This window comes from Poromitra crassiceps (genome assembly GCF_964638095.1).
Source record: "Poromitra crassiceps genome assembly, chromosome: 19".
In the NCBI taxonomy this organism is placed as follows: domain Eukaryota; kingdom Metazoa; phylum Chordata; class Actinopteri; order Beryciformes; family Melamphaidae; genus Poromitra; species Poromitra crassiceps.
The window spans coordinates 15,004,754-15,017,193 of NC_139646.1; the positions used below are offsets into that span (position 1 = coordinate 15,004,754).

Genomic DNA, 12,440 nt, shown 5'->3' on the forward strand with positions numbered 1-12,440 from the left:
TATGATTGCATAAGTTTGATTGATTGATTGATTTTATTTTGGATAAAAAATAACAAAATCCAAGGGATGACATGTAAAAGTGTAAACACTTATTTCCATCATGGTCCCTGGTCTTATAAAAACATGATAGGTTTGGGGCTATGTGTCACCCTGCATTGTAACACAAAGCAATAGACAGCATCCTCCTCTGGCCTTGGCACAAATAAGCAAATTATACCATCCAGCACATACACACAGTATTTGCGTAACATATTCATTGTGCCACTCATGCAAGCTGGGTTATATTAAAGCATTTTCAAATGGGTTACTTATTGGATACTGTGGGCTCACATAATATCACGTATAGATAGATAATAATTAGGGATGCACCGATTGCCATTTTCTTGGCCGATTCCGATTTCCGATTTTTGAATAGTCTGACTTGCCGATACCGATTTTTGCCGATTCCGATTTTTTTTTCTAAAAACAACAATTGACAGCTTACACAAACGTTTTTGTAACTTTGTTTAAAAATTAAGATTCATAGAACAATTCTTACATCTAATGGGGATCCAAATAAACAAATAAACAATTCTTATCATTTGCATGAAGTAGGACCTTCTCACTCAAACACATCTCAAAATAAAAGTGTTCCAGGTTAGGCTACTGGACAGAGCTTTTTTGTGCAAATACAATGAATACAAAAATTAAATTAAATCCAATAGCCTATATCCCACAGCTATCATGCATTTACTTTTCCAAAAGAAAACAGGTGCAACAGAACATCAAAATGATCCATGGACAAGGAGTTTATAGACTGGCTCCAGACCAGTCCTCTTGAGTAGAGGGGAAATGAGTTTATGAGTTACAGTAACGATCTTCAGTCTGAATATCAGGCGGAGTTTACACACAGTCCGAAGTTTGGTATGCGTATTTTTATCTGCCATCCGAAAAAATATCGTCACGCACAGAAAACGTTGCACACTTGTGAGTCCGATGCATTTTTATTATTATGTCCGTCGTTCTCATGTCGTTCTATTTGCAATACGAAACAAATAGTCTCTCCTGTATCCACGTCACGTTACAACATGACTTGACAGGCTGAGGCAGCAGCGCTGATGTGGAATGGAAAAGCAGGTCGGGGACTGGACACAATGCTCGCGTTCACCTCGCCAAGCCGGCTGTGCGCGGTGGCGGGTTGCTGGAGCACCGCTTCCCGGGGAGAGAGAGCAGAGAGAGGGGGGCCAGTGAGGTGAAGCGAGCCGCTCAGACTAGACTCCAGCCGAGCGGGACACGGCCGCACCTCTGTCTCCACGGCTTATTTTCGACTTGCATGTGTGACAAACTGCGAGCTTTGTCTACTTCACTGACGGTGAAAAAAATCCACAACGAGGAAGGTATGCTGGCGTGTGTGGTGTGGTGGCTGGGTGCCTGTCTCGGTGCTTTGGGGTGCGCGCACGTCATGTGAAAATCGGCTCACAGAATCGGCTATTTAGAGTGACCGGAACAGATCACCGATCGAGGCCGATCACGTGAAAATCGGCCATTTCCGGTCACGTGCCGATCGATCGGTGCATCCCTAATAATAATACAAGACTAAAATGTATGGCAAACTCATAGGGCCCTATCTTCCAACAGGCGATATCCCCCATTAGCGCTTGCGCACTTGTTTGCGCGTGCCTTAAGGCAGGGAAGATGGCAGTCCGCCTTGTGCCAGTGTCCAGGTGTTATGCCGAGTTTTGCACCCCAGCACCGGCAGCATCCCCACCTCATGGGAGCATATTGTAATGATTTATACAGAAATGTAACTGTTTAAAAGTGATAGAGTGGTAGACGTGACCTCCCTGATTTTTAAGTTAAAACAGCCCCGAAATATGTTGGGGATGCAATTCTCAGCGGGGATGCGGAAACGTTCACGGCACGTGTCGCAGACGCAAATTAGAGCCGTGCCAAAATCATCTGCGCCCCAAAATGCCTGCGCAAACGGGATTTGGGCGGTCTTAACTACCAGAATTATTCACGGGTGTGGCCAGGCAATGCTGGGCATTATGTCAATCAAAACCAATCAGATTCCCGTCTCGCAATGGCTGTTTGCGCGAGGCATGCAATATGCTGTAATTCTCTCCATGCGTGATAGAGTGTTCTCACTCGTGCGAGGACAGAGAGAGCTTATTGACAGATCGTCTGTGGTGCCAACGACCCTCCGGGTTAGGAAGGTAAATAGCCTATGTCCATTGTCCAACACGTTTTCTCAATTCCCTGTTTGCGATGTGATAAAAGTTTCTCAGTGAGTTATAGTTGATTGCCTCACTGAATTATCTGCCAATACCCAATTTTAGCAGCATAATTTGATGTATTGGCGTGGCAAGGCTGTGCGTAATGACATATCCAAAAGGAATTCTACTTTGCACTGCGCTGTGCTGCATGGAGATTACAGTGCGCTCCCAGCGCAGCGAGGTATTTGTGCGTAAGAGGTCATTTTCAAAGCTCTTAGCGCAAAGTAATTGCGCGCTGCCGAGAATAGTATAATGCCATCTATCCCCACATTTTACCGCTGAAACGCCTGTTTTGGCATGTGGCAGCCTATGCCCAGTACAATTATCACAGGCATGCGCTTGTGTCCGCCCCCTAATTAACAGCGTTAAATGAGCGCAAACGCTAAATTAACGCTTTTGGGAAGATAGGGCCCATTGTGAGACTGTCAATTGATCACAGGGTATTCTGTGCACCCTCACTAAAAGTCAGTATTGTCCATTGATAGCGATCCTGTCCTTATGCACATCCAGGTAGTAGTGATGATGGCGGACCCGGTAGAACATCCGTTCCAGTAAGGGCGGTCTGTCACCCGGTGTGATGTATCCATTGGAGACCCCCGTGCACCGGAAGCCCAGCCGCTGGTAGAGCCGGTGGGCAGCCGGTGTGTACGCCGTGGTTCCCAAGACCACCAACGAGTACCTGCGACTCACAGCAAATTGCAGAAGTTTCCGTCCCAGCGCCATGCCCACTCCACAGTGCCGACAGCTCCGGTCCACAGACATCCGCCGCAGCTCCACAGCACCACTTGGCTCTTGCTGGCCAACAGCTGCCACAACACCCACTACTTTGCCTTCCAGCTCTGCTACCCACATACAGGAGTCTGAAATGTCAATCGATAGATAGATAGATAGATAGATAGATAGATAGATAGATAGATAGATAGATAGATAGATAGATAGATAGATACCATACATTTTGGTCTTCAATACAATTTACATAGATAGCCATCTTGTCCCTATGGCCATATCATGCCATCGATGGTCATGATTATTCTTCAGTGACAAATACCTACATATTTGAGATGACAGGGGATCTAAACAAAAGAGAATTTGCAGTTGCACATGTACATTGGGACAATTTAACAATATTTTCCCCACAATTTTCTAATTTACCTGGTGATTTCATGTAAAACCCCTCGATGTCACCCATGTCTCCGCTCCTGGCGCGCTCCAGGTGTCGCTGGCTCACGCGCCAGCTGCAGAAGTAGCGCCCACCCAGGACAAGCACTGGTGCGAGGCCTGCCACCCACCAAGACACGGTGATGACAAAACAGATGACTGCAAGTGGAAAGTTGGGAAAAGATACCAGCAGAAAAATAAAAAGAGAAGATGATGAACGCAAGTTGCTAACTTGCTATAGCAGATAACACACACACACACACACACCGCCACACACACTTCTATATACTGGAACGCGACAGAGTGCAGTAACGAAATCAATCCAATTCGACCAATCAGAACATGGCTTTCGCCGAACTTGGCAGGCGCGCTGCTGGGGTCCCGAGAAAGTGCAGTGGTGAATTTCATGCAATTTGACCATAATACATACATAATATATAATAAACCAACCATAACATAAACATTCAATTAGTAGCATACTTGTCACAGCAGTGTAGAGTAAAAGGCTCTCGGGATGACGTCTTAACCCTCTGAAGGCCGTATCCGCTATCATCTCCATCAGCCCTTCATGGAAGATGCGCTGCACCTCCGGATTGTCCGCAGGCTCAAACTTGCGCACGACGACGCTTCTGTCTTTGAATCCACTGTCAAGTTCTTTGTCGTCCCTTGTCTGTGCCTCTTCCTCCATGTCAAACTATAACCAGCACATGATGAAGATTTGGTTGAGAGCAAGCTTTAGTCAAAGTCCCAGCACTGATAACTTAGGCTTTTCTTCAATGCTTCCATTTTACTTACTTTGTTGTAAATTGTGCACAGTTTTCTCTCTATGTTGAAACTCTATGATGCACCTAAAGCTGCAGTTGGGTTGAGTGTGTCTGTTAGTGCCCCCTGCATGCTGAATCCATATGTCCGGACGTTTACGTATTCTGACGATGACTGAAGTGCTCAGCGTGACATGAGATGGCGAAGGTGTAGGGGTGTGAGACTGGGACAAGCCAGAGCCATTTATTGAGATGGATACAAGTAATGGACGACCCTTCAGCAATAAGCTAAAACAGTTTGAAAACTTCTCTGTGGTTACCAGCACCTTTTGAGGCTATACTGTTATCAGCTGTGAACTGTTCTCAGCGGGCTCGCAGACGCAGCTCGTGCGCTACGCACGCTCGCCCCGCTACGCGTGGGCCTATAAAGACGGAGAAAAGAAATCTAAAATTGTATTCCCCCCTTCCCCCTCCCCATTGTTATTTTTGGTTTTTGATGCAACTGAAAAGTGTTATGGTCACTCATGATTCAGTAGGTCACGGGTTGGCTTGGTTTCAGCCTTAACACTCACAAGGATTTTTCTAAATGTCTATGGGGGAAACTCACTTGCGGGGCAAGAGATGTGACGCGACTGTTCAGCTCCATTAGGCTACTTCCATGTTAACAAAGCCCACCTGTACGATCTGGCATTGGGTGGTCTGCCACATGCAGAATAGCCAACGCAGAAATCTATATGCTTGTACTGCTCTAGGCAGCTACATTGACACTTTGACGCAGAGCTATAAAACAGCCTTTTAGAGTGACAGCCTCTAATGAATTGTAAATTGTTCACAGCGTAACAAGTGCAAATGTATCATAGTAACAAGCTTTGAATGAGTACAGTCAACAACCTAACAACTGATGTTGTGTTGACTCAAAGCTCAAAGCTGCTTTTTGTTTTTATGGATGTTGCCATTTTGGTCAGGTCTTACTCGAAAAAGAGATCTTGGATCTCAAGTAATTTTCCTGGTAAAATAAAGGTGAAATAAATAAATAAATAAAGAGTGCGGTGCAGTGCAGAAAACTTTGTAGTTTCAGGAATACAAAGTTGTCTTTCTGTTAACAGTGAGCATTTACAAATAAACATGAACACAACATACATTATTACAGTTACCTTAAGTCAAGTCAAGTCAAGTCAAGTTTATTTGTATAGCACATTTCATACACAGAGGCAATTCAAAGTGCTTCACATAAAATGGTTGACACAAGAAAATAAAAGAATAAAAAAAGAGAATAAAATGGACATTTAAAAGCATCACAACAGAACTTTAAGAAAGAGCATAAAAAGTGCATTAAGCGACAGGCGCAGCAGTTACAAAAAGAGCTAAAAACTTACAGAGGACTCATTGGGTTTGCATAATAGAATAAATCATTTTTTCTATGTTAAATCCCCCGACATCATGACTATATAAGAAACATGATTACACAGCCATGATTGGAAAAATTATTATGTCTGGTTCATTATCTGTGCACAGAGGTGACTCTGGTGGTCGTAGGTCTCATTCGAACTCAACTGCCACTGCAGGCTCCTGCAGGAGCAGCTGAGTCTGCTTGGTTGTCTTACAGATGTCATATCAATACAAATAAAATTTGTAGGAGAGGTAATCGATCCACAAAAGAGAATGGTTGGTTACGATATAACCCAGGTTCTCTGAGTGGAGAGATTATTTCTCCAGCTAAGAGCAGCTCCAAAACTGTTCAAATCACGGTCAACCAAAGGGGTGGGCGCCTGCATTGGGGCTTATGTAGCCTGGGGCCAATCACGCTGCCACCCTTGATCAATCACCCACAGGTGTATGATTCAGTCACCCAGGTGAGGTGATTATGTGTCTTAAAGAGCTATTCACATCAGCTGCCGCTAATCAAGGATATATCAATACAAGAGGTCGACCGATTAATCGGCCAGACGATTAATTGCGGACGATTTTTGGCATTTTTAATTAATTGGCATCGGCCGCTGCCTGTGCTTAGAAGGCAGATTTTTATGCCTCTGCCGGCGATAGCCAGGCCGGAGGCATTATCCAGTTGGTCCGTCCGTACGTCTGTCCGATGTTCGTTAACGCGATATCTGAGGAATGCCTTGACGGAATTTCATAAAATTTGCCTCAAACATCGACTTGGACTCAAGGATGAACTGATTACATCTTGGTGGTCAAAGGTCAAGGTCACTGTGACCCCTCGAACGCCATTTTCAGGCTTGTTAACGCAATATCTCAGGAATGCCTTGACGGAATTTAATCAAATTTGCCTCAAACATCGACTTGGACTCAAGGATGAACTGATTAGATTTTAATGGTCAAAGGTCAAGGTCACTGTGACCTCCCGAATGCCATTCCCAAGTTCGTTAAAGCAATATCTCAAGAACGGCTTGATGGAATTTCTTTTAATTTGGCTCAACGTCAACTTGGGGGCAAGGATGAAGGGATTACATTTTGGTGATCAAAGGTCAAGGTCACTGTGACCTCACACACCCAATTTCCAAGCTCTGTAACGCAACATCTCAGGAGCGCCTTGACGGAATTTCTTCCAATTTGCCTCAAATGGGGATTTGGACTCCACAATGAACTAATGGCGGAGGCATAAATCCACGGTGTGGTCGTTCTAGTTTATTACATTTTAAAACATATATTATTCTTTTTATCGGGGGGTTCCTATCTGGAGGAAACGAGCATGCAAACTCAGCACAAAAAGGCCGGTTTATTACAAATTAGTGTTTGGGACTGACTGGCTGCTGCGCTGCTGAACAACTATGCCACCCCTCCCCGCATTGGTGCAGGCAGAGCACGCAGCGGTGAAAGGGAACTCCAATGAGACAAACGACGGTAACACTCACATTCCAGCTTTCAAAGATCCATATACATTTACTGTCTGTAACGTTATGATTGCGGGTGAACATTGAGTATAAATTGCCACGTATTGTTTTTAAGCCGGGCATGAGATGAGATCGTTTCAGCGTTTCACTTGAAGTGAATCACTTCTCTTGCTCTGTCTCAGTCACAGACAAAGGAGCTTGACAAAGGTGGGGGCTTTTGCACGCACACACACACACACACACACACACACACACACACACACACACACACACACACACACACATACACACACACACACACACACACACACACACACAAGCGGGGAAGTGATCGTCTCAGCTCATGTTTTGTAGCCTACATTGTCCAATTGTAACTTGTTCCATGGAGTCCCGCTTCTGGTAACAGCCCATGTTGTAGCCGCAAAACGCGACTATTTCACTCGAGTACCTCTCCCATCATAGTCGCGCTCGCCCGACCCCTTTATCGAGGGAAAGTTGCACATTTAGCGATCTACAAGCTTCAAACATGCACCAATCACTAATATAAACTACGCACCTTGTTGCCACGGATGTTGTCGAGCAGGCCGCGCTGAGGCCGCGCTTTGTTAACTCGTATTTTAAGAAAGTTTGGGTTATTTGTGTGTCCGGAAACATTATTTTCCCTTCTCCAACGACTCTTCTTCTTTTTTGCTGCTCACCGGTTCAACTGCTCAACTGCGCCACCGCAGTTACTGACAGAACGACACAGGGCAAACCCCATACTTGACACATGATGTAATACCCCATGATGCGGTGGCGCAGTTGAGCAGTTGAACCGGGGAGCAGCAAAAAAGAAGAAGAGTCGTTGGAGAAGGGAAAATAATGTTTCCGGACACACAAATAACCCAAACTTTCTTAAAATACGAGTTAACAAAGCGCGGCCTCAGCGCGGCCTGCTCGACAACATCCGTGGCAACAAGGTGCGTAGTTTATATTAGTGATTGGTGCATGTTTGAAGCTTGTAGATCGCTAAATGTGCAACTTTCCCTCGATAAAGGGGTCGGGCGAGCGCGACTATGATGGGAGAGGTACTCGAGTGAAATAGTCGCGTTTTGCGGCTACCCATGTTGTAGACTACAGCAGCGTTTGATGCGTGGAGACACCTGGTGTCACTGCTGCCCATTCATTTTGTATTGGATCGCGTCGCCATGTATCCCAGCATGCTTTTCAAGGCGACGAGCGGCGGAGGGCCATTTTGAAATTGACCAATTGAAGACGGAAATACAGCAAGACAACCAATCAGGCTGCAAGCACCAAGCGACCAGCAGGCAACAGCAGGCATCTACACGCGAAAAACGCTGCTGCAATGTGCAAGGGGCGTAATTTAATTTAACCACAATTTAACGCAGAAGTAATGTACATGTGTACTGAAAAAGTTTACCAACAGTTTACCAACATTGTATAGTAAACTGCTACAGTCTTTCTGACAGAAGTGCACATATCTTGCACTGTATAAGCAAGGCGCTACATGCTATCTGTGAGAGGTGTAGTGGGCTAATGTTATGGTTACCTGCAGTAAATGTTAGCTCGCAAGATACCTTTAGCCAGTTAGCTGATTTAATCATTCGGTTTTGGTTTACACTGTGATAAGAGAGATAGTGTGAATAGAGTGAGAACAAAAACTAGAACGACCGCAACGCGGACTTATGCCTCCGCCATTAGTTCATTCTGGAGTCCAAATCGCCATTTGAGGCAAATTGGAAGAGATTCCGTCAAGGCGCTCCTGTGATGTTGCGTTACAGAGCTTGGAAATTGGGTGTGTGAGAGGTCCCAGTGACCTTGAACTTTGACCACCAAAATCTAATCAGTTCATCCTTGAGTCCAAGTCGATGTTTGAGACAAGTTTGATTAAATTCCGTCAAGGCATTCCTGAGATATCGCGTTAACAAGCTTGAAAATGGCGTTCGAGAGGTCACCTTGTCCTTTGACCTTTGACCACCAAAATCTAATCAGATCATCCTTGAGTCTAAGGTGATGTTTGAGGCAAATTTGATGAAATTCCGTCAAGGCATTGGTGAGATATCGCGTTAACAAGCTGGAAAATGGCGTTTGAGAGGTCACAGTGACCTTGAACTTTGACCACCAAAATGTAATCAGTTCATCCTTGAGTCCAAGTCGATGTTTGAGACAAGTTTGATTAAATTCCGTCAAGGCATTCCTGAGATATCACGTTAACAAGCTTGAAAATGGCGTTTGAGAGGTCACAGTGACCTTGACCTTTGACTTTTGACCACCAAAATCTAATCAGTTCATCCTTGAGTCTAAGTAGATGTTTGAGGCAAATTTGATGAAATTCCGTCAAGGTATTCATGAGATATCGCGTTAACAAGCTGGAAAATGGCGTTTGAGAGGTCACAGTGACCTTGACCTTTGACTTTTGACCACCAAAATGTAATCAGTTCATCCTTGAGTCCAAGTCGATGTTTGAGACAAGTTTGATTAAATTCCGTCAAGGAATTCCTGAGATATCGCGTTAACAAGCTTGAAAATGGCATTCGAGAGGTCACAGTGACCTTGACCTTTGACCGTTGACCACCAAAATCTAATCAGTTCATCCTTGAGTCCAAGTCGATGTTTGAGACAAGTTTGATTAAATTCCGTCAAGGAATTCCTGAGATATCGCGTTAACAAGCTTGAAAATGGCATTCGAGAGGTCACAGTGACCTTGACCTTTGACCGTTGACCACCAAAATCTAATCAGTTCATCCTTGAGTCCAATTCGATGTTTGAGACAAGTTTGATTAAATTCCGTCAAGGCATTCCTGAGATATCACGTTAACAAGCTTGAAAATGGCGTTCGAGAGGTCACAGTGACCTTGACTTTTGACCTTTGACCACCAAAATCTAATCAGATCATCCTTGAGTCTAAGTCGATGTTTGAGGCAAATTTGATGAAATTCCGTCCTGGCGTTCCTCAGATATCGCGTTAACAAACATCGTACGTACGGATGGACGTACGGACGGACGTACGGACGGACAACCCGGATCCATAATGCCTCCGGCCTGGCTATCGCCGGCGGAGGCATAAAAATTGCAGGGACTACTGTAGGTGCAAGGAAGTAGCCTGGTAAACCAGCCCTTCACGTGAACTCACATTTCATTTGGTTCTGCGTGACGGTCTGGCCCTTAAGCCTGGGAGGGTGTTTAGCAGAAGCGGAAAAGCGGAAGAGCCACTCAGCGACTGCGCTGTGATTGACAGCGCAAGTTGGCCAATCAGGAACGCTACTAGCACTGCACTAACAAAACAATAATGGCCGCCTCTTTGCCTGATCGTCTCGAGGAGTAATGTCAGCGTTTGTCTAATTTAAACAGCCATAAAGTGCAGTTATTGCAGAAATAGCTTCAATAACAACAATTAAACAAGTACAGGAGTTTCTCGGCAGAAAACATGTTTTTGCCATTCTCCCGAGTGGATTTGGGTTTGACTGGATCCGACGCTGATTGGCTGAAGGAGTTGTCTGTCAAGGCAACTATGCAACTATGCAACCATGCTCCCACCCCTGCTAAGGACTGGGTGAAGAGTTGGGGCCAGACCGTCACGCAGAACCAAATGAAATGTGAGTTCACGTGACGGGCTGGTTTACCAGGCTAGCAAGGAAGTGGAATCACTGGGAAGTGATAAGGGCACGTCATTGGCTGAAGGCGTGTCTTATTCTATTGGCTGCTGCATGAAAGGGGTTGGATAAGGGGGGCGGGTTTCTGTGACGGGCACTGTCTGCAAGAAAGGGTCCACGAACTTCGCCCATGTGCGTCATGCGATGAGTGGCAGCTGGGGCAGAATGTAGGTCATCACCCCAGCAGTGAAATGATTCTTCACAGTGGACATTGGATACCTGCTGATATTTCCGCTCTGCTCTGGGAGGAGCTAAGTAGTATGAAGTAGTGGAAACTTACAAACAGCCTGCAGTGACACCTACAGGCCTAGTGGCACACAGCTTCTTTATTCACAATTCATTCACATACACAGCAGCAGCATATATATTTGTTTTAATGCTATAACGTAATTACCAATAAATGTCAACAATGTCTTGTTGTATTTTTAGGGGTTCAAGCCCTGAAGGGGCTGAAACCCTATTGTTTTTCCTCCGGTTTATTATTATTCTTCTTGTTCATCTGCCCCGACGCAAATTCCCGTGAGTTGGTAAATGGTAGAGACCTGAAATTTGACCCAATGACAGATATTGTTGGCTGGTAGGTGCTCAAAAAATATTTTTCGAATCGGCCTGAAGGTGGCGCTATAATCGACAGTTTTACTTTAAAGGCCATAACTTCCACGCCGTTGGTCCGATTTTCAAACTTTTTTTTTCCAGATGTTCAGGTGAACCTGCTCTACAAGTTTGCCATAAGGACCCTTAATGTCCGTCTGGAAAATTTTTGAGATATTTGGAAAAGTTTGGAAAACACATTTTCGAGAACTCCTCCTAGACTGTTGGACCGATTTGCACCAAAATCGCCAGGAAGCCTCTCTGGAGCAAGCTCTACAAACTGCCTTTTTGAAACCTTTGAAATCTCCTTTCGTTTCGGAGATATCAATCGTTAAAGTTGTGAGAGGGCGTGGCCTCACAGCTAAATTGTCATAACTTCATGAAAGATTAAGGAATCTTCACAAAACTTGCAGGAGGTCTTCGGAGACCATCCTAGACCATGTGTGTCAAATTTTGTGCAATTCGACCAAAAGGGGGCGCCATAAACGCCAGAAATGGGCGTGGCTCAACATAAAAAAGGCTGTAACTCCACACCTGTTTGTCCAATGAACGCGAAACTTGTCAGATATATCAAGGAGGATGTCCTAGTCAGAATCAGAAGCTTTGTCATCTGCGCAAGGCTTGAACCCCGCCCATCGCCGCTTGCGGCTATATTTATTAACTTGTATTTTCATATCAAAATCCTTACTGGAAAACAATACATTTTGAATGGTTACCTTAAGCCATACCAGCAGGATAAAAGATTCCGAGCAATACGATCACACATTTTTGAACAATTACACTCCTCCGCTCCTCTCCATCAAGAGAACAAGATGTCCTCAACAATGACTACGTTTACATGCACACACTATTATTTGGAAAATGACAATATTCTGAATTGGATAAGGGTCATGTAAACAGCATATTCCAGTTGAATTTTCAGAATTTGGCCTTTTTCCGAATTTTGTATTTTCCAATAAAGACGTGGGTTATTCCAGTATAATTCAGGTTCTAGGAGGATTCTTTGATCATATATACAGCGCATTCGGAATATGCGTCTCAATCAGGATTTTTACTGCAGTTTGCAATGCATGTTGCCTGTTTGCGGTCAGCTGATGTGTGCTAGAAAGCACTAGAAGAGGCGATATAATCATATAATCCATCATCTCTGGCATGCGAAAGGAAAAGCCC

General features: G+C 44.7%; 1 protein-coding gene across 1 annotated transcript in view; it reads right to left on the minus strand.

The window, feature by feature from the left end:
• Positions 1–2,537: 2,537 nt before the first annotated feature.
• LOC310793596 (N-acetylaspartate synthetase-like) overlaps positions 2,538–12,440 on the minus strand; it is a 35,757-nt gene continuing 25,854 nt past the window's right edge. The window contains exons 2-4 of the mRNA XM_083655427.1: positions 3,894–4,107; positions 3,408–3,572; positions 2,538–3,115 (exon numbers count right to left, since the gene is read on the minus strand). Of these exons, the coding sequence (XP_083511553.1) occupies positions 2,721–3,115; positions 3,408–3,572; positions 3,894–4,101 (768 nt within the window). The 5' untranslated portion in view covers positions 4,102–4,107 and the 3' untranslated portion in view covers positions 2,538–2,720. The remainder of the gene's footprint in view (positions 3,116–3,407; positions 3,573–3,893; positions 4,108–12,440) is intronic.